The sequence below is a fragment of the Lathamus discolor genome, chromosome 2, assembly GCF_037157495.1.
Source record: "Lathamus discolor isolate bLatDis1 chromosome 2, bLatDis1.hap1, whole genome shotgun sequence".
Taxonomy (NCBI): domain Eukaryota; kingdom Metazoa; phylum Chordata; class Aves; order Psittaciformes; family Psittacidae; genus Lathamus; species Lathamus discolor.
Genome location: NC_088885.1, coordinates 31,879,047 through 31,902,263, shown reverse-complemented (window position 1 = coordinate 31,902,263; position 23,217 = coordinate 31,879,047). Strand labels below are relative to the sequence as shown.

At 37.9% G+C, this 23,217-nt stretch overlaps 1 protein-coding gene across 1 annotated transcript in view; it reads right to left on the bottom strand.

Moving 5' to 3' along the window:
• Positions 1-7,427: 7,427 nt before the first annotated feature.
• Positions 7,428-23,217, bottom strand: part of DNAH11 (dynein axonemal heavy chain 11) — a 76,572-nt gene continuing 60,782 nt past the window's right edge. Inside the window, 12 exon segments of the mRNA XM_065669111.1 lie at positions 7,428-7,599; positions 7,601-7,637; positions 8,711-8,859; positions 10,377-10,567; positions 11,144-11,266; positions 13,167-13,312; positions 13,315-13,333; positions 13,962-14,102; positions 14,598-14,762; positions 16,067-16,271; positions 22,845-22,871; positions 22,873-22,960. Of these exon segments, the coding sequence (XP_065525183.1) occupies positions 7,428-7,599; positions 7,601-7,637; positions 8,711-8,859; positions 10,377-10,567; positions 11,144-11,266; positions 13,167-13,312; positions 13,315-13,333; positions 13,962-14,102; positions 14,598-14,762; positions 16,067-16,271; positions 22,845-22,871; positions 22,873-22,960 (1,463 nt within the window).

Here is a 23,217-nt window from a genome sequence, read left to right as displayed (position 1 = left end):
CAGTGAAGACTGAGGCAAAGAAGTCATTCAGAACCTCAGCCTTCACCAAATCTAGGGTAGCCAGTTCTCCTGATAGCTTCCTCAGGGGGCCTATGTTGTCCCTAGTCTGCCTTTTATTTGCAATGTACCTATAGAATCCCTTCCTGTTATCTTTAACATCCCTAGCCAAGTTTAATTCTAACTGGGACATAGCTCTCCTAACCTGGTCCCTAGCTTCCCGGACAACATCCCTGTACTCTACCCAGGCCGCCTGTCCTTGCTTCCGCCTTTTATAAGCCTCTTTTTTCCTTTGAATTTTCCTCATTGGCTCCTTATCCATTCAAGGAGGTCTCCTGGCCCTCATGCTGCCCTTTCTTCTGGTTGGGATGCAACACTTCTGAGTTTGCAGTAGGTGATCCTTGAATGTCAACCAACAGTCTTGGGCCCCCTGCCCTCTAGAGCTATATCCCATGGAACCTTACTAAGTGGGTTCCTGAAGAGGCCAAAGTCTCCTCTCTTGAATTCCAGGGCAGTGAGCTTGATTCACACTCTTCTCACTGTCCTGAGGATCTCTACCACCTTATGACCACTGCAGCCAAGGCTGCCCTGGAGCGTCACATTTCCAACCCTCCCTTCCCTGTTGGTGAGCATGAGGTCAGTTTGTGATGAAGCCTTTCCAGACAGGAACCTTTACACCTCTGGGGGCACTATTTGCCTCCCAAAAGTTCAAGTAAAAAAATTAGAGTCTTTAAATACTGCATGATGTGACAGAACAGAACAAGTAAAATAGCTGCAGCTATTCCAACCTGCTTGCTACAAGTTTATTTCCATTTGAATATATGAAACTCGAATCCATCTTTTTTTTTTTTTTTTTTTAAACTGTTTTGAAGAGAATGATAAAAGAAATAAAAAAGAAAAAAAAAAAAGAAAGAAAGAAAAAAGGCACTGGAATATAATATGTAATGCTGCATGCTGGTGATGGGAAGCCTGAACAGACAATCTCTGTCAAAAATACCAACAACTTGGGTTTAGAAGGAAACATTCTTCCAGTTAGAATAAACCCACTTTTCTCTTCATTGACAACAGAAACACATTTAATATTTTTCTAATTTTGTATATATTTATCTCAGGAAATGGCTTTTTCCTTTGTGCTGTAGAAGAGTATTTCAATATCCTCAGTACAAGCTCCTACAGCTGCACACTTCTGGGGCACTGATTACACAGAGATAATCAAAGCTAGTGAAATAAAATGGACATTTTTGCTAGTGTGAGAGAACTGAGAAGTTTGCATTAGAAATATTTTGGTCTGTCAGGTTTACATAATTGCCACTGCAGTCTCCAGAAAACTGGTCTGCTGGACGAAAAAAACCACTGAGCCATTGCTCAGTGAATGGATATGGTGAAGATGGAGTTCACACTCCCTTCATAATGTCAAACAATAACTCTATGAATATGCGTGTGGGGATCAGAAGGCAGAGGGGAAGAGTGGGACAATGAGGCAGGATCAGGCACCTTCACCTGAGATCTCAATTTTCAGAAGTGAGTGTGGTGGACTTCGTCTTAGCAACAGAAAAATGGGTTAAGGCAATTTGAGATGCAGAAGATTAAATATTCTCAGGGAAGCACATAAACTGGTACAAGTGATTATGAAGGTAAGGCAATTTCCACTAGCTGGTAGGCTAGCTCAGGTTTCCCAGTTTATGCTTTCTGGTCAATCTTTAATTGGCTTAAGCAAAGTTGTCCCTAGAGGATACTCAACTGGGAGATTTTTTTGTTTATAAATCTGTATATAGATATGTATATGTACACACAGTCATAAACATGTTTATGTACATACAAGGTTATGTTTTACAAAATTATAATCTCTCCTCTCTCTGGTATCTCTGTTAAAAAAATGCTTGTAAAGCAAAAGGTAATGAATCACTTACCAATGCAATGAGAAGGGCCAGTAAGTCCTCCCTGCCATCAGAATCCTCCTTTTCATTAATTAGCAAAATTAATTATCCAGCTTATGAATTCTGGTTGGAAAAGAACGGAGCTTAAACAGCAAGATTTGCTAGCAAAGAAAAGTAAGGGTTGGAATAAGGTTATTTTATAGACTTGCTTTCTAAATGGAATGCATTATTAAATCATCATTATAAAATTAAGAAATTATTTCACTATGACACCAAATACAACAGAAAGGAAAAACAGTTTCATGTTCTATTAGCTAAATAAAGGTCAGTAGCTTAAGAAGAAAAAAGGAAAATTAATTTCTAAGAGTAAATACAAGTTGGGAGATATGGAGAAAACCATGTCATCAGTGGGTGACATTACCCTCTCTTTTTTTATTTATAAATCTTTCTTAAATTTCTTTAGCTACTAGAATAGGAGGATCTATTTAGTATTATCCTATATCATTCAGTAATAAATAATTATTGCCTTTATTTAGGCATTTCATATACAGAACTTATACAAATTACCTCAACTGAGTATTTAAACTATGTAAGTGTGAAATATGCTGTAGCTCAGAAATCACTCATCTACCCTTAACTTTAACTCAATGGGAATATTACTGAGGAAGTCACAAGGTGACATCCTTAATACATAATAATGACACATGCAGGAAATGGACCATTATTTATACATGTGATGTGCTGTAAATTGCTTCCATCATCAGAACTAATTGTAGTGATTATTAATGCAGTGTTGTGAACTGTCAGAATTGCTGTATGTAATTACATTTGTGCAAATGCTTCATTACCTACCTAATGAATTTGGCATATATGCACATGTAAACCACTGTTTTTGTTAACATAATGAAGGGCATTTTTTTCCCCCTTAGCTACTGATGTGGAAATGGTTTGACCTATATTACAAAGTTCAAGCATCCACTGCCAGAAAACCCACCACACCCCCTTTGATCTGGTTTATTTTCATACTTGGCAATGGCATTGTATAATGCCAGCCGCTTAAATAGCAGTTTCAGAGAAAGAATTATGTCCCACTCATTCAGTACAAACAGCTGACCGAGTTGAAATAACCTTGGTGTATGGTTACCTGACCAATGTAGGGGTCTCTAAGTAGTTGCAGAGGACAGTCATACAGATGGTGAGATCTCTAGCACTGAGCAGGTTCCTTTCATTCCAGCCCCAAAGGCCGAACTGCAGTCTCCCAACAACACAGTGTGAAAATAGTGCACAGAAAAAAAAAAAGGACACTTTTAAATTCCACTTCTCTGATGCACAGTTCAAGGGTATCCTGCCAAAGACAAAAGGAATACATTTATCCAGTTAACAGCTGGCAGCATTATTGATAGCTGTGCCTGCCTCAGCTGCTGAAAGGGAGCACTTATAAGCCTGGAGTCTGAAGGAGAGCGTGAATCAGATTTCTTAGTGATCAGTGACTATTAGGCAGTATTTTCTGTAGCAGTTCCCAGACACAGAAGTGTTGATGGGTTACCTTTTTATTTCCAAATGTCCATTAGGAAAGGAGAACTGTTGTGCTACTGAAACAAATAAAAATAGAGACTTTAACTAGAACTCTATAGATATTACTCATATAACCGCTATAGTTTCCTAGCATAAATCATCCATAGGTTTTATCCAAAGTTGCCAGTTTAACATTTATTAAAAAGCATACTATTCCTTCAAATTTTAAGCTGTTTTTCAAAGAGTTATGTTTGAAATTTAAGTTTAATAATACTTTTTTTGCCTCCTTTGTTTATAGTGTTAGTAGAGAATCTCAGCAAGATGAAATTGTGTGCAGGGCTTCATCTGGTTTTTAAATTACCGAGATGAACTAATTGACATTTGCCTATAAAACACGCAGAAATTAATTCTTTATTTTCTGACAGTTTTCTAAAGTGTATCTTTTAGTTTAAGAAGTAATTGACATTACAAGGTGACTTTTGATGCCCTTAAAAACACAAATCTCTGGAAGAAACTTCAGAGGGATAAATTCATAGCTGTCAAAAGGAAATAGGTCATCCTGAACTGAACAACATGTAGCAAAGCCTGCATAAAGGTGAAGAGTTTTATGTATGACAAAAACCCTCCTTAAATCAGAATCCTGAGTTTAACTGTGAAGCATACAACACAAGTTTCTATGCTGGAGAAAGCCAGAAAACATTCCACCTGGATTAGGCATAGTTTAATTTTCTTATTACACCCCCGCTTAACCAGAAACTTATTAATGATATTAAAGACAGTGTCTACACAGAAATTTGTAGTAGGCCACAAACAGTTATGGTTCAAAATAATGGAGGAGAAAAGAGAGTTCTCTAAAGTATCAAGCTTAGAATATGGCTACTTAAAATACATTTATAATGTTGATATTATTTACATAATTTTATATATATTATTTATATTTTATACATTTTATATATATATATAAATTTCTTGACCTGAACCAGCCTGAATTGGGACAACAGTATGTATGGATTGTCTTTATCAAAAACTTTGTCTAGGTTTTTCATGTTTCCATTAAAAATATTATTATAATAAGTTACAAAATCCATTGAAAATATTGTTACAAAAAAAGGAAGAAAATTGCTGCATTAATAGTTGTTTGTTTAGCTACACAGCCACAGCCATTCATTCTACAGAAGTACTTTTCCAAATCCCCTCATATCACCAAAATCTATCCATTTCTAGCCAAGGTAACTTTGACACAGATGTTTTATTGCACAACTCTTTTTTTCTAGGCATTGGTTAGCAGAGTTCCCTTCAAAATAAACTCTTACCCTTTTCTCTTACCCCAGGCTCTGCCTTCATGTGTCCTGTGCCCAAATAAATACATGTGAATACATTGTTGGAAGACTAACGTACGCAGTTACGGTCACCTTCGTCATGGTCTGCTTTGCTGGCATGAAATATGGGAGTATCAAGAGAAAGGTTTACAATGTGGCTGGGCTACAGCTGTTTTCATCCCTCCTTTAGCCCACACTTTTATTTGTTACAGTATTAGCACTTCGACTCAAATTGCAGCTCAGCCATGCAGTTTCTGTCTGGCTCTTCACTGCTGTGCCAGAACCTACTGACTGCACTGGCTTCTATCTATGTGCATTGCAAAAGGAATTGCAACTCCATACACCAGCCAAGGAATATAACATATCAGTCATGCTCTGGCTGCTGTATCACTTTATCAAGAGACCAAATAAAAGTGTATTCCCAAATTGTTCCTTGACATGTGGTGTCGTGGTTTAAATACAGTAATCCATAAATCACACAGTTGCTCTCTCACTCCCCCACTTCTTGCCTTCCCCCTGCTCCCGGAGGGACAGAGAGGAGAATCGAAAAGAATGCAACTCCCACGGGTTGAGATAAGAACAGTTTAGTAACTAAGGTATAACACAAATCACTACTGCTACCACCAATAATAATAATGGTAAAGGAAATAACAAGAGGAAAGATTACAACACCTCAACACCAGCCGACCAATAACTTGTCCCAATCCCCCCAGCCAAGCACCGACTGATACCTCGTCCAACCCTGCAGTCCCCATGCCCTTCTGGGTAACTCCCAGTTACATCCTGGGCATGACATGCTGTGGTATGGAATACCTCTTTGGCTAGCTTGGGTCAGGTGTCCTGTCTCTGCTTCCTCCCAGCTTCCCCTCCTCCCTGGCAGAGCATGAGACTCAGAAAGTCCTTGGCCAGACCAAACATTTGAGCAGCAACTAAAAACATCAGCGTTATCAACACTGTTCCCAGGCCAAAAGTCAAAACACAGTGTTGCACCAGCTACTAAGAAGGAGAAAAATAACTGCTACTGCTGAACCCAGGACATGTGGAAAAAAGAATAGGGGAATAAAAAGAGAAGAAGACTTCCATATCACATCACATTACATGATATCAGCCTGGCGGTGCCTACATTTTCATATAGGCTATGTCCATCCACGGCAAAGTGGAAGTGATTCAAGCCTTAATATAATAACAAAATAACCATTTGATATATCAGGTGTGTGAGTCTGAGAAATTATTAAGAGTGATAGAAGAGTTAAACCTGTTACCAAAAGGTTTCAAGCCAGTCTTTTTCTGCCATTTTACTAACCTCTGTGCCAACTGGTTTTGCTAGATCTGAAGCCGAAGGAATTTTTAAAGTATTACCTAGGTCATTCAGAATAGCATTTTTTTTAAAAAACATAATACAGCCCCTAGCCTCAAACAAAATGCATACTAAAATACATCATCTTTTTGCTCCGGGATTTTTTTTTTAAGCACAAACATGTAGGGCTTTTTGGACCAAACCCCAGAAGACTGAAGCTCAACAAGGAGTGAGTACATCCAAATCCCTGTAGCTCCTGCTAGCTTAGCGCCATTAGGGATTTGGTCCAACAGCTTTATGTAGTCTCCCCTAGGAATTTCCCCAATCTTTTATCATCAAAAATCTTCACAGCAAAACCATCACCTCCCTCCTGTCTCAGAACCCAGGCATAACAGGCAGGACAATGGAGCAGGTCTGTGACACTAGGCGCCTCTCAGGTGTTTCCCACGTATCCCTGTGGCTTCAGACACACAACACTGCTGATTCCCATTCTGCCACCTCCCATTTTTTTGCCCTGTCCCCAGAGCAGCTGAGAACTATGAAATTCTCCTAAAACCCATCTCTGCTCTTTCCTTCACAGCAACATTTCTCTACTTACTAACAGAAAAGCAGGGTCATTTTCAGATTGCATGACTAGCTTACTCGTGTGGAATCTGGTTAAAGAATTCTTCCAGTTTCACTGTTGATGAAAGAGATGTTTTGTGTCTGTTTGCACAACACCTAGCACACCAAGGCCCCTCACTAATCCCTTGGAGGTTTTATTTCATCTGGCAACAACACTAAGTCTAGCCCATCCCTCCATTTGTTGCAGGCAACTTGGTTGATAGCCAAACATCACTGAGGTTAAAATGAGGAGGGAATCACCCCAGTCCCATGACCTCCTTAATATCAAGGCCTGGAACATACATTTCTTGTTTGGCTTCAGGGGAAAGGGATTGCTACAAATGTCCATTGGCTATTTTGCATAAAGCGGTGATTTTAGCAGTATTAACAACTGCAGTGCTCCTGCCCACTTAATAGTTGTGCCAGGAACCACAGCTCACCAGGAAATTGCACTGATCTTTGTGTTTTCTGCAGAGTGGGTTCTCAGTCCATATAATACTGGCCAAAGCTGTGGCTGCTATCTCAGAAAAGCAGGACTCAGGGTTCATTACACAACATCCCAAGGGGGAGTCAGACCCAGTTCACTCAAGTCTCCACTATGGCCCAGTCAATGGAATAGGGCTCTTAATTATATGGGGAAAGCGTATGTGTGATGCTAGTCCTACTACCCACCACAGGATTTCTGTTGTACCTCTCTTGCTCCTCCTGGGAAGGTGAGGAGTGTTCAGCAAAACATGACATACATTTTATTAATATGTTTATCCTGTTGCAGTCACAAGTGAAAAGGAGCAAGATTATTTGTTGCTTAAAATGTTTGCCTTAACCCACTGATTGTTTTGTTTGTGTTCTGGGAATATCCCTCCTATTGAGGAGATAGTCCCTGTCAGAAGGGCTGTTTGACACTTGGAAAAGAATGCAATGGTCATGTCTGGCAGCCTTCCCAGTTGCCTCCTCTGCAACCATCTCCTGCCCTTGTCCTAGAGAGATATTAAAATCTTCCAGAGTCTACAGTGAACTCAAGTTTTTTGCCTGTAAAAGAAATAACTGGGGAAGGGTGAGTGACAGAGAAGGAGGAGACATAAAAATTTGCAAAGCAGAAAGGAAAAAGAATGATAATGCCCCCATTAATTTCACTATCACTTGTGCAATGCATAGTACTTCTTCTGAAGCACTTCACTAAATCGTTACAATTTCAACAAGCAAAATTGCGAGCTCTCAACAGTGGCCTTATTGCTGGCTTTAGAAAAAGACTGCAGAAATCTGTTCCCTTGGTTTTAAGATAATGAACATTTTGACATTTTGATAGATGCTCAGCATTGTTACTGAGCTTTAGAAACTCTTACAGGGAGTACATAGTAATTCCCTTATGAAAAAGAGCAACATGTGGTAGCTATCACATCAGTTTTTTAACTGATTGGTTCAGTGGGTAAATGCACAAGCCTCTCACCTTGTGAGGCCTGAGTTTAAATTGAGCACAGTGAGGTCACAGCTGTATTAACCTGGTATTCTCACTATTGTCTGTGGGGAATAGTAATCCTAAGTATAAAGCCACAGAGCCCTATACAATTGAATATAGTTTGTATAATGACCATTATTTAGTCACAGGGGGCACAAGATTACATGAGCATGAAGAAAATTGCCCTCTGGCCCTCATCTAGTCAAAAGGTAGAGAACAGTACAAAGGAAACCTGCATTATGCCAAGGAGAGGAATAATACTTGGTCTAAAAATTTCTTCATACCATAGTACTTATAGCCTTACACTTTTCATCCACCCCATTTACCATGAATATGGGGGTGTGGGGTGGAGGAGAAACTTTAGAGCTTGAATCTTCTTCTGAAAATAAACTGTGCTCAACTTTCCCATAGTAATGTATACTCCACTGTAGTGACAGATGATTCCAGAAGACTTTGTTCTGCTTAGTAAAAATACGCTCATACTCATACGTGTGTATGAGTACATACACACAAGTATATAATCACATACCAATTTATCTACATTTCCAGACCTGCATGCTCCATTTCACTTTCAAGGTCAATTTTTCTTTCTTTAATGGGAGGCCAGCTGAATAATTCTTGCACAAGAAGCAAATAAGAGGCTTACTTAGTGTTTCAATATCTTCAAGTGTGTCTGCTCCTGGAGACAAAATGAATAACACAGGAATAGCTGAACTACTCTCTTCATCGGATGCTGCTAAACACATCCTTGTGCTTTCCATGTATCTTGAGCCAAGCTTTTCCTCCCCAGAGTTCCTATACATGTGAAAAACCATGCACTAAACACCAAAAACATTCCCTGATACAGGCTTCAAGCCTGCACCATTCTCAGACTTGAGCAGCTGACGGAGATGGACAAATAGTCATTTCATCAACGAAATTTTCGGGGAAGTGAACTGAAGACAAGAAGGGGAGGCAGGTGGTGAAGCAAGGGAGAAGAGAGTCATTCCCATTTCTTTGGGATAGCAGCCATGCAACAGAAAACAGCAACTTCTGAATGAGAAGACCTCTTCAACAATTGAGTCCAGTAAGTCCTTATATGCAAGCAATACTGCCACATAAGGCTGGGCAAAATATATACTCAGGACACAAACCCTGCATTCTCAGAAGGCATGCACATGGATAAAATTTGTGATGGTGGGGTGTGGAGCATCAGGTCTATGAGGCCAACTCTTGGGATTAAAAGATCAAAACAGTATAACTGGAAAACAGTTGAGAGAAGATTTGTAAGTATCCACAGCTGAATCTTTCTTGGTGTAACAGAATTTTCAGGAAGGGTGTGCCAGTGACACTAGATAATGGTTCGTGGTGAAACACACAAAAATAGAAAAGTACTGTTTGGCATGGCTTGTGGGAACATAGCCTTGAAAATAGGGGAGTTAACACCATTGTTAACAAAAGAGAGTCTCATACCAGTTGCAAGACGCATGAGATAATGGTCCGTGATGGCTCCTCCCCAAAAATCTCCTAAAAGTCCCGACCCCCAGAGACCATTTTTGTACAGCTGGCTACTCCTGATGTAGGCTGGGCCCCCTACATTGGAATGAGTGTGCTCTTTTGCTAGCATAAAAGCCCAAGCCTCATGCAATGCAGAGAGGCAGAACCTCTTATCACCCAGGTCAACACTGCCTTCGCGGGGACATCCAATAAGGTTGAGCCTGCCACCTTGCACTGTGATGATGTCTCTTGGAGATGGTTTCCTGATCGTCATCACGTGTTCTTCAGGATTGGTAAGATAAACACTCACCAAAAATATACATCACTGTTTCTTTTGCCCTTTGCTGGCTCTTCCTCCCTATCTTTTCCTATAGTAATAAACTAGTTGTCTTTTTATCCATTGTGTCTTGCTTCCCTCTCAACCTGGAATCCTCAAACTCTGGAACAAAGGGAGTCCTGGAAAATTGTCATTCCATGGGGGTAGCTACCAGCCCTAATGGCATAATTAGAACTAACACTTAGAAATATTTTTTTAGCTATTAATAGCATAACTTAGTATATTTCCATTTATTAATACTCACTCTCCTACATGCAATCTAAAAGAAATCACAAGCATGTTCTCCGAATATGCTGAGACTCATGTCTTACCACAGTACCTCTTCATAAACTCTTCACCAGCAGAACAGGCTAAGAATCACACTTACTGATTTCAAATTCTGATTGATCACCAAGTTTTCTAAGTTATTTGGCTAAGATCTGAGTTTTCTCTGTGGTGACACATACAAGCCACTCTCACACACATCTGCCCTGAAAGACATGCCCCTCAGATTTCATACCTAAGTGCATATGACATTCTATCCAGGTGGGGTGCCCTCAGTACAACTAGCTTCTGAAGAAAACTTTTGTTTGTCCATTTCTGGGGAAGCTTTTCCTTTTCTGGACATTGTGAGTCTACCCACTTCTTTCACCTCTTGGTGGATCTTTCAGTGTCTATCTATCCTCCTAATATATCCATCACTGCCATAGACTGGAAGCATGTTAAAGACAAATACAGATTGTGTACCTTCTGTGTGAAGACTGAAATGGGAAGACAAATGCAGATACTTTTGGGAGTACATAAAAAAACTTAATTTAACCAATTACAAAGGACTCAAGATTTAGCTTAAAATACTAAATTACGTATATATATATACATGCACATAAAAATAATATTATTGATAAGAGTTTACTTTGGTCAGTATTGCCATACTGTCTGCTTGTTAAACATCAAGGTATGACAAAGTGGAAACCTCACATGAAACATTTATTACAGTGAGGAGTCGTATGAAGATCAGAATTTTATTTTAAGGAACTGGACAAATGATGGCAAACCAGAATTTCCTCACAACGCACAATGCACTATGTCTCAGGAAAAATACGCTTTTTAAGTGTATTTAAGAGAAGTGTTCTTATGCAAGGACAGCTCCTCTTTAAAAGCATCACTAGTTCTACCAAAAATTATGGCGGAATGTATGGCTTTATCTGAAATTGTCTACCTGTAGCATGCCTTCAGAAATAACATCAGAAAGGATTTAAGAACTGAAAAGCAATTTTCCCAGCAGACCTTAATAGCACTCCATGACTGAGTAGTTAAGAAGTCAACAGGACTCTTGCAGGTGTGTTCAACTCTGAATCAAAGAAGGAAATCCAGTTCAAGGAGTTCGATCTCTTTAATTCTTAGAAGAATCTTCACAGCATACAAAATTGAGAAAGGTCAACTTGCTTCAGAGCCATTTCTGCCTTAAAGTATTCACTGCTCAAAGTATTCCTGAATAGGGAGCTCAAAGCAGCAAGGATTTCTATGGCTGCATTTTTTTGAAACTCCGACATAAGAATTTACATCTTGTCTCAATGATATTTTGAAATATTTGTTTGAAATCTATTGCAAATGGAATTATATTCTTAGAAATTAGTTACCAAAGGGTGTGACAATTTTTTTTCAGAACCATTCCTATATACAAAAAGAGCTGAATTTTCCTTTACTTTTTAAAAATGACACCATGAAAACCAACGACAACCTGCCAGTGAAGACTTTTTTGCAGAAAATATAACTGCATATATATCATATATACATATATACACACAATATATTTTTTTATATGAGAATACATTTACGTACTGAAAGACAAATTCATTGAAATTTTAAGATGAGCTAACCAACAACAGCAGTTATTTAGCTTGTGGGAACCAACAAACATAAATATGTAAATCTTGCACACTGAAGTTAGACTTAGACAAATTTAGTTACAATTATTTTATGCTAATACTACTGAAAAAGTACAGATTTCTGAATTCCACCTAATTATCTCTATGTATCCTTCTCCTGTCTCGGAAGATAGAAAGAAGAACAAATAGTGCACAGCTGTTTCTATCACCATTCTAAGCCTCTTCAGACTGCAACTTTTCACAAAGCTTTTGGGAAATTTGCTAATCATGAGTGGTTTTCGTTGTTGAGTTTTGTTTGGGGTTTTTTGGGGATTGTTTTACACTGAAGCAGTTCCAGCACATGAGCTGTATGTATAGTGAAGAAAACTCCAGGTTTCTATGAGATTTTTTTTAGTTTTTTTGTCACTTTAACCATATATAGTGGGAAAAAGAGACACCTTTTGCATGATACCACACATTCTCTTTCCTTTTTGATATAAATATATTCATCTATCAAAAGCCTCCTCTCTTTCTAATTAAAAATATATTTAATAAATCAGAAGTTTATTATGCCCTTTACTCTGTTTTCTGTGTACCCTGTAATTGGGATTGAGTTAACTTTTCAGTTGCTGCACAGATTTCCATTTGTACTACTGCTACAAAAAAAAAAACCAACATTTAAGCCGCACAGTACTACGAAACTCAGTGATATGAGTAAATCCATCTGTACCATGATGCAGAGAAGTCATCACCAGTTTTGTCTTTCCCTTCACCTTTTTTCTCCTTTCTCTTCCAGACATTTCTGTCTGCTTTTTATGCCCTTTTATGTACTGTGTAGAGTGACTTAATTTTTTCTATCCCCCTTCAGATCAGATTCCTCAATTTTTTGCCTTCTTCCCAAATTGTTGGTTTCTAGTTTAATTCCTACATCTGTAGTAACAGAGGCAGCAACCATCTCTGTGATATAACCTCTTTTGGAGCAAGCTTTTCAGGGTAAAACCTGCCCCCAGTATGACTGAGCCCTGTTTTTTTGGTTTTTTTTTTTTTTTTTTTTTTTTTTCCAGAGCATAGAGATACTAAAGTTAAAAAGAAAAATAACACCCTGAACGTGGTATGGATATGTATTATTTACTGAATTCTTACTTTACATGTCACATCAGTTTCAACCCTAAGTATCCAACCAAAAGCAGATAAGTCATGCCATTTATCCTCAGTGTAGCTTTGTGAAGTGATTGCAGCATTTTAAATCAAAAGAATTACATAAAAGCATCTTTGGAATTTCTGCAGTTATTACTGATACTGAAGCAGCAGTCACATGGTGTGAAGAACTACGCAGCTACAAGGCAACAAGATAACTTGTTTGGGCAGAGGTATTACATTGTAGTGAAGAAACAACAAAGCCAGTAAATATCAACATCATCGATCTGAAAATTTTTCGTCACCTGAGAAGGTGTTTGGGCTAAGGAACTGAGCTGATCCTTTTCAAAATGTCCTTGGCTTGTGAAAAGAAAGGCTGAATATGTGACAACTTCTGTCAGGTTAGAGATATGGCACTGAATATCCTCTAATTTTTCAGCCTGCTTAATTTGTGGGAGACTGCATTGAAGGCCTGAAAATAAGTACAATTATTTTAATTTATTTGAATTCTGTTTTTTTTCTTTTTTACCTGTAAGATAAGCTGACTGCAGGCTTCTAAGAAGAGCTGGCATAAGCAATCTAAAATGCAAAGTACTTCTGCCAAGAGGCTTTTGAGGAAGTTTTCTACAAAACAGTGGTGAGGGCTGCAAATGCCAATACTCTTCTGCTTCCTTGTTTAGTTCAGTAAGCAGAACCTTTCACTTAAGCAAGCTGCTAATTTTGCAGTGGGTGATCTCCATTCCTCATAGCATTAGATCATTTGGTAGATTTGCCACAGTGAATACAGAATCTCTCAAAACTCTTCCTATCTGACCCTGCTGGATAACTTAATGTAAGGAAAGTAAACTTTGCAAGAGCAGTCAGAAAGCACTGTCAGAATAAAGGCAGTTGACAAAGACATCTGTGGGAATGTACTGCATTCCTATGAATGCTGTATGAATAGCGGGAGGTCACATCATGTTCTCCTTTGTCAGACACACAGACCTGAAAATGTGAACATCTGGTACAATTGATAACTAATATATCAGACAACACTGCTGGAAGCGGAATTCTGTTCCTTGCACTTTGAAACCGAATACAGCAAGATGATAAATTTTTACCTTCAGTGAAAACTGGTAGATGGGGTTTGAGCTGCCCAGGCTGCTACTAGCAAAGTAAAGAATGGACACTCTTACAGCTGTTGGTCTGTAGTGCTCTCTTGTCATGTTAATCTGAGCTTCATTTTCTTTGGCTTCAGCTTTCTATAGGATGATAATTGTGTTTAGTTTTTAGTGCACCACGATTATCCCACACAATTACCAACATTTTCCTATCCATACAAAAATGCATATAGACATACTCTAGAAAACTTGACTTTTTTTTCACAAAGTATTTAAGGTAATCAAGCTTTTTATCTTAGACAAACATTAAAGAACAACTGTTTTCTGCAGCAATATGCCTGTTTACCTGTGAAATTATGGTAATCATATATGAATACATTTGTTTATATTCCATGCTGATACTTACTTCTTTTATGAGTTCTGACTCAAGCACTTAAGTCAAAAAGAAAACCACCCGTGAATATGTGACAATTACATACCATAAATATGGAACTCTGAATAAGTGGGTGGACAGTCCTTGCTGTACAGAGACGGATTTGAGTCTTCTTAGCTTATAAAAATGCTTCATTAAAATAATTACTAGCACACATCTTACAGCTGACTTCAGGTGGTTAAAAGTAGTTCCATTGTTATTACCTTGTGCTGTATTTCTGCTGCAGTTGACTTTGTTGATTTGAGTTTCTGTACAAGTTCACTGTTGTCTAAGAAACTGCCCTGGGAAGCTGACAGGCTGAGCACCATGCCATTCGCCAGTGGCCTGAGCTCAGTCTTGAAATTATTCTGCTGCTTGGCCAGGATGGACTAGCAGAGGGAATGAAAACACTGCATTTAAACAACCACAGCCAGAAATTCTCATTTATACCATTTGTGAGCTATAATTTCTGTTTAATTACATCATTTGATTTGATTTAATTTAATTTCTGAAAGAGACAGTTTATCTTCTGTCCCAAAACACTAGAGCTAAGGTTCTGAGACACCCAAAGAGAGATATTCTAGGTCAACACAGACCAATACTCTAGCTCTCTCCTAGCGTCCTTCCTCCTCAGACCACACGAAAGGACTGGTCTCTTACCAGAGATGGAAAGTGGTGATCTATGTGGCAGCTGAGAAAATCAACAGTAGCACAAGGCTGGAAAACCCCACTTCATCCGCAAGCAGTGTGGGAATGCATGGTCATAGCTCTGCTGTCCTGACCTTCTGACAGTTAGATAGTCTTATAGCTAAATCTCCATCAGACTCTGACCCTCACACCAAACCCCCCTCGGTGATACAGGTGCTGTAAGCATACAGCCCCATGTAGAACAACATGCAGATACAGAGGAACATGGCTTTCAGATCATGTTCCCAAATATATGGCTTTCAGTCTGCAAGGGGTAATTAAACCTCTCTGACCCAGTTTAAATTTGCATGAAGCAGCAGTACCTCAAAGAAGTATAGCAAATCTTTGTGGATGAGGCTAGTAAATTACATGAGATACCTGGAAAGACACACTAGAGAAACAGGAAGTGTTCTTATTCATTTCACACCCTTAAGTGTTTTTTTTTTCATTTCTTTATCTCATAGATCACAGTCTGCTCAAAGTCCTTTCTATAACCAGCTATAAAAGTGTTTCTCTTCATAAGTTAGTGTACACTGGCATGCCTGCTGCAGCCACAGAACTGCATCTTTGCAGGAATAAATTATGATGTATTAATCAAGTGCCCCAGGTCCTAACAGTGCCATCATATCTTTTTATGGACTGGCATGAAATTTTATTCACTCTTACTGTCTCAAGATCACTGAAGCACAAAGCACGGCAGAGGGTTTTAATCCTGCACTGTAAATGAAATGCAATGCACAGAGCAAACCAAGCAGTAGAGAGAATTGTGAGCATAAGACCATAAATTTAATTTCTAGCAGAGCTTTAGGTCAAGTCTAACCCTCTGGGAGCATGGATTTGAGCAAATCAGTAGAAGTACCTGCTACATGTTGCAGAATCTGGTCCTTAAAATCTTTCTAATATGTGGGTTACTAACAATTACTGTACAGCAGGTCCAAACAGGCACCTTAATACTAGTCTCAAAATCTCAGGAGGGGCAATGGACAGGTCAAAATATAGTCTTTACCTTACATTTTTCTAAGTCTGGCCTTTCAGCACTGACAGTCTCATCCAGCAGCTGGTCTTCTAGCCCATCCCTGGTGACAGTGAAATTAATGAGGATGGTCTAAGTCTGCAGTTCTGGCTTGTAGAGAGGGTTAGCCAGTTTAGTGTGAAGGATGAGATCAAAATTCTTGTAGAATTCATATTCTTTGCTTTCAATCTTCATATATCTGGGAAGGAATAAAATTAATGTGAGTGAAGATCTCAGTGAATTTAAAAATCATAAATAGCTTGCAAAAGATGGACACCATACAATCTTGGCAGCGTGGGAAGTGGATACAACCCAAAATTTAGGTTCCTGCAGCTTAAGAAACAAAATAACAATGGTTAAAACACATCAAATTCTATGAAGAATACACAAACCGTTTCTTAATTGGCATCAGTTCATTTGCATATTCAGCAGATACCAGTAGATTATTCACTGCTGTACTGAAGAGTCTGTGGCTTAGGGGTAAACGTCTATCTTCATTACTTACCAAAAACTTATGAAAGTTTTCAAACAACCCTTAATGAGATGATTGTAAGAACTAAGTTATTTCCTTGAATATAACTTACATTTCCATCTTTTGAAACATTTTAGCAGTAAATCCTAAAAACTAACCAGATGTATATACTTATATCAAACTGGTAGTAAGTACAGGAGAGAAAAAGGCTGGTGACTGAAATAACAAAAATACTTTTTAAGGCCATCTGCTAAATGTTGTGTTCCAAAACAAGTATTTGCTGGGTGAAAGAATGAATTATACCAGGTTCTCTTTTTAGTCACTGGACACAATGCCTTACTCTAGACATGACATTTCCTGACCCCTTGCCTTCCATGAGAGTTGTCAGCCTGTCCCATACAGCAACACTACTACTGCTGAAATACCAGTAGTATGTCCTACTTCTATGGCTCAGCACCTAAAAAATGGAAAGGCTGCTTATAGACTGCAGTGTGTGCTACAGAGCAGGTGCCACAACTTTCTGTCATCTGCTTGCACAGAATGCCAGTCTTCAGCCATTGCCTGTCACGCATGAGCACAAGTACTCTATTTTATGTACAACAATGGCTTTGAATGTTCTCTGCCATAAAAGAAGATCCAAACATTAGCTACAAAATTCTGTTTAGAAGAAGTCAATGGAACATTTATACAATGGAACATAGGTAGATGCAAACCCTTTTCAGAAAATTCAAATTGCTATTTGTTAAGTTAAATCAGTCTTGAAAGTGGTTGCAATAGTGTAGATACTAAACACTTAAAATGCAATTCATGAAATGAAACTCACATCAGAACATGCATAAAAGTATTTTCCGTACAAATTTTAAGTCAGGAAAGTATATTTCAGCTCTTAGCATCCTTGCCTGCTTCTGACATCCCCTTAGCCAGAAGACACAGGCTAGATGAAATGGTATGCTGCAAGTACTTTGGCACTTCACCAAGGATCAGGAAGAAAAGACAGTCACTTGTGGTATACTACAAGTGAAGTCCTAAAAATAGTCTACTATGCATAGTTCTAGGAAACCCATGACTCTACATAACTCAGTATCAGATGTGTATCTTATATAGTACTGCCATGCAAACTACTGTAGATGAGTTTTCCTGGCTTATGCTTGTATAATTACGAAATAATTTAGTCATGCAGTCATGTCCTTCAGACAATACAACTTTTCTCAGCTGGACATGAATTAACCTTTCAATTCTGATACTGTGGTCTCTCCACAGCTTTCAAAATGAACTACAGCTGGAAGGAACTTATCGGTAGAGCTTGACGCACAGAGAGAAATTTTTCCTCGCTTTCAATACGTATGCAGAGAGACAAGAGACAAGAGACAAGAAGAGATCTGACACAAGACAACTTTTTCAGTTTGCTTTGCCAGGGCAAAAGCCCTCGCTAAGGAAGTCACACTGTGTTTCAGAAGGTCTATGTAGCAACATAATAAGCTTTAGAGTTCTGGATTCCAGTTCTTTATGGGTTCAATTAGCAGAAGCAATAAATTACTAATTTCTGCGATTATCATCTATGAAAGGCAAAAACTACATAATGACTCTGTGGGTTTTATTACTGCAGCTGTTCTAGGTTTTCTGTTAATTACAGATATGGGAAAAATAAATGTTTTGTTATTGCTTTCACACGGTTCAAGGAGGATAAGCAACAGCGATAAACAGAGAGGTGTGGAAACCCAGTAGAACAGCTTCATTTTTTTCTAGTGAAATGTATCTATTTAGAGATTTAGAGGTTAATTCTGAAGAAATGTAGCAGAGGCACTATTTATGGACCATGATAGAAGGCACATTTACATATATAAAAAAAAGGTCACCAAAGAAGTTCCTAAAGACAAATTCTACTTTGGTGATTTTTCTACATAATCTTCATTTCTTCATTCCCCCAGCAGAGGCAGATAGCATGGACTGAATTAATGCACCATTTTACCCAGAAGAAAACAGAGCCTCTTTCGTGTGAGCTCTATCTCCCTGTTATTTAAGAACACACACAGCAAATTAAAAAAAGATTGTTCTCCACAAGTTTTGGTTTTATTTTCTGAGAAATTTTTGTAGACCTTGAAATAAGGGAATCACAAAGCACTTCAAAAATCCTGTATGCACTTTGAGGAGTAACAGATTTTTAGCAAAAAAAAAAAAAAAAAAAACAAACACCAAAACCCAAACAAATTTCAGAAGCTAACACAACTATTAAACTCTCAGCTATGAGAAGTCTGGGAACAGTGGAACATCTTGTCTGATCTGTCAAAATCTGAGTTATCAGCACAAAGACCTGCTTTTCTTTTGCATATGTGCTGCCTAAGCAAACATTGCCTAGGTCTTTCAAAGACGGGATCTCATGAAGACAAAAAAAATACTGAGTATAGGAACATGACTTCATGTCATGAAATGCCACAATAGTTTATACAAAAGCTTTTCTTAGCAGATACTTTAATGCAACTCAAAAGGACTGTCTTTCAAGGCTGATGTTCTCCGAAATATTCCATGACTCTAAGTGGCAGACAGTAGGGTAGCTCCCCATAGCTAAAAGTTTTCTATAATCTCAGCAAGAATGAAAAGAAGTGATAAAATTTTGGACAGAAAAAGAAAGGGAAACAATATTTTTCAGTGTGAAGAAAGAGTGATAAACAGATTTTCCAAAGGGGCCTTCTTTCGGTTCCTGCTGCTTAAAATTAAAAGCTTCTGGAACCAACCTGCAAAATCCAACAAGAAATGTAGAGAATGAAGTTGAATAAATTGAGTGGAAACAAGTGCAGAATGGAGCTGTTACTAGGCAATCTCAGTAGGCAAATGGTGCAAGCTGGTCAAACTAGTTCAGTGGAAAAAGCACTGTCTTAAAGTTGCACAGCTGGCGAGATATTCAAGGCAAGGAAAGCTTCTCCCTGTGGAGAAACAGAGTGAATTGTCTTGCTGTTCCATGAATAATAGTCATGCCTCATAAGAATGGAAACTTGTTCATGCAAGCTACATTTGCACATAAATCAAATTTCAAGGCATTTTAAAGAATCTTGTAATAAGCTAATCTTGCAGCTGACGAGGTGGACTACCACCTTGCGAATGTGCAAAGGATTTGAGCAGGTGTAACAGCTCATGTGAATGCAAATAGGGGCCTTCTGAACAGTGAATTTATTCCTCTATCTGCTTTCCTATGAGTCAAAATGAAATTGATTTATGATAGTTAATGTTTATATCCAGTGATCTCCAAAACAATAGTGCTGGGGAGATAGGAAACACACAGATGATCCTCAAATATTAGAGCCTACCTGTACCAAACCTATTCAATGGCATCATTCCTCTTAGAGCAGGCAAGGACCAAAACCCAACACCGTACGGAACTGGCACCTGTTTATTTGACTTATCTGTTTCAGAAAATCTAAGTACATGCATTTAAAATCATTTTTGTATACAATGCTAATAAGTTGCATCCAAATTTTACTTACTTTTTTTATTGTGACTTTCATGCTTATACAAAGCTGTATAATACAATCAATATTTTTTTTAAATTATTTTATTCTCTTTTGTCTTTTCTCCCTCTTCTTAAAATATTCTAAAATATTTTAATAAAAATCTTAGTATTTTAAAAACATTTTGAACATGAGGTCACAGTTTAAAGTGTATTAAGACACACTGAGCAGGTTGGGAGCTCCAAAATTAAAATCTTAAAAAATCTAAATTTGAACACCTAAGCTTGTTAGGCTTCTAAATATATACTAAGGCAGTAAACAAGAACTCTGATTTTCAGGTAACAAGTACCTGTATTTCAGCCTATGATCACCCATGTTTTGAGGAAAATAAAAATGTATGTATATTTGAAGTTCTCTGAAGTTGAGAATTTCTTTTGCAGGTTTTATTCAGAAAAAATATCAGAATATGGCATTACAGAATATCAACGAGTCCAACACAAGAACAATCTTGGTAAACAAGGAAGAAGGAGAAAGATACTTTTATGAAGCTGCTTCACAGATCAGTAAGTTCTCTAAGATGCAGGCTAGTAATTTGCTTTGTAAGAAGTACAAGTTGATAGATCTCCCTTACTATGCTTCCTGTCTATTGATATAAGACACATTTTACTTAAAATTAGGATTGTCTGAAGCTCAGTGGATTTAATTATTTGTAATTATCCAGTTGTTGTCAGTATGTGGCCATTTTATGACAGTGGTATCTACTGTGTGGGTCAGATTCGACTGTATATCTTTTCAAATACAGAATTAATGTACTATTGATGAAACCATTACTAGAACCAAATTAAAGTCTGGGCTGATGTATTGGTCTACAGGGTGCTGTCAGACATGAAAGGAGTAATTAGTATTCATTACTTCATACTCTGCAACGTTCCAATTATTAATGAACTTCAACTGCTGAACTGCACCATATCTATCACAAATACCTTTCTAGTCTTTTTTTATTAGGACAAAAAAAAAAAAAAAAATTCAAAGTACCTGACACAACTAGTAAAACAAACAAATTACAAAATTTAATCCAGAACAAGGAAAACTCTGCTTATTTGTTAATAAAGGGGTATATACATTATTAGTGCCCCATAAAAAAGACCTGCTTCATCATCAGTGAGCCACAGAATTCTAGGTCATGTAATGCCGCTTAAAATATTCACCAGAAGAACCTATATTTAAATAGCTCCATGTATTTGTGCTTGTGTGTACAGCTCTGTTGTGCTATATGGAAATCTTTGCTAAGTGAATGCAAAATTATATTGTTGCTATATTTCTTCTTTTCAATCCAACTTCTTTTTATTGATTTATATCCTTCTCATGTCTTAAGGAACTGTTACCCTGAGCAACTTCTGATCTCTCTTTTAGACCAGTATAATTCAAATTTTCAGTAAAGTTTTTTCACTACAGATACTAAAAAGCAATCTACATGGTCTTACTCTGAAGTACCCCAAATACCACTGCAGAAAAATGTAACAAAGAGGAATCATTTCAAGATGCCACAGTGCAGGGAAAAAGTGGATCTTCCAGGAGCTTCATGTGTGCAAGAAGATTTGAGCTGCTGTGTATTGCTTAGGTTTACTGTGCAGGCACCGACGCTTGAAGCATGGAGGGGAAGGAGGCAGCGATAGCTTGGGTAATCTGTCCAAAACTAGATATAATTTTTATTTCACTTTTCTTTCATATTTTCTCTTTTAAAAGCCTGAAACTATGCAAGCACTCTAAACACTCTTTGAATAACATTTGACACTCATCCAGAAATACTTCAGCGGTATTCTCTGACTTTTCTCAGAATAAGCGTTGTATTCTTCAACATCACACACAAAAGGTCGGAACATAATGTTACTTTCCCTTGTACAATCTACCAATCCTACCACTCCTACCACTGCAGTGTCAGAATAGGGAAAACACTAATTCAGTCTTGCATTACCAAATTCAAATCTGAATTTCCCACATGAACACCCAGCTACAGACCTCTGAGGTGGAGCTCACATGGGCATCAATGTTGTAAGCCCTTCCATCGGGAGGGAGAGGTCAGAGCAGCCCCTGCACTCAGGTCTGTGGAGTACTTGCACAAGAGTTCACAAGAGTTTTGATGCTAGCAGACTAGGTTTCTGGGTAAAACTAGAAAGACAGTAACACCACAATAATATCTGTCTCAATGGATTTGTGAACAATGTCAAATGGAGTGGTTTGACTCATGGCACGTTGGCAGCAATACTGATGGAAAGAGCCCCCCTCTCTAGCTTGCTTATTTCTGCCCTGTATTGTTTGTATTTTAAACCAGTTCGCTGATCTGGTTTCAGTGTTTCACAGAGCGGCCCAGAAATCAGCTATGGCAACAAACTGCAAAGTAGAGGCACAGTTTTCTTAAGCTGATATTAAAGCTGGCAAACCTTATATTGTTAAATCTAAATCAGGCTAGATTTAACCATTTCCAATACTCTCCTTTTGCTAAAGATGCATAACATGGAAATGAAATAATTTATGTTGAGACAAATTGTAATATATACTCCTTGTTTTGTTCCTTTTTTGAAGTAAAATTAAAGAGAAAAGATTTTCACTTTATATTGAGAAACTCACATGCATGTCTATATTGTATTCAGGCCAAACTTGTAAACTGGGAAGAGAATTTTGTTATCGAATAAGATACAGATGCTAACATTTTACTACCTACTCATCATCAGTTTTCAGCCATTGCATTTTAAAAAGAACTTCACGAAGTGTTATGAAGCAGTAAGCAAAATATGGCAATCAAGGAAAGGTAGATCTGGTTGTCATGGCAAAATTCTGACTACTCAAGTATACTTACTTTCCCTTTTTAACTGTTTGTCTTCCATGCAAGTATGGGATCAATAGTTTCACACATGTTTTTGATTAGTACAGTCTCTCCACAAGCCAAAGCTCTTTCAATGGTCTTTAGAAAGCTTACTATGAAAAATAAAAAAAACCTCCCTCAAATATTAGATAAATGATAGTTATAGAAAGATTTCACTTATATAATAAGAGTTTTTCTAAAAGAACATGGTTAAATCATGCGAAACTGTTCACAAATAATTTCCCAGGGGTTAAGGGTTTGACAGTTTTGAATTCAAATTCTTTCTACCTATGCTCTTGCTAGTCCTCATATTAAACAAAATATATCGCTGGGGCTTTTCTTATAATAAAATACCAGGATATAGCTC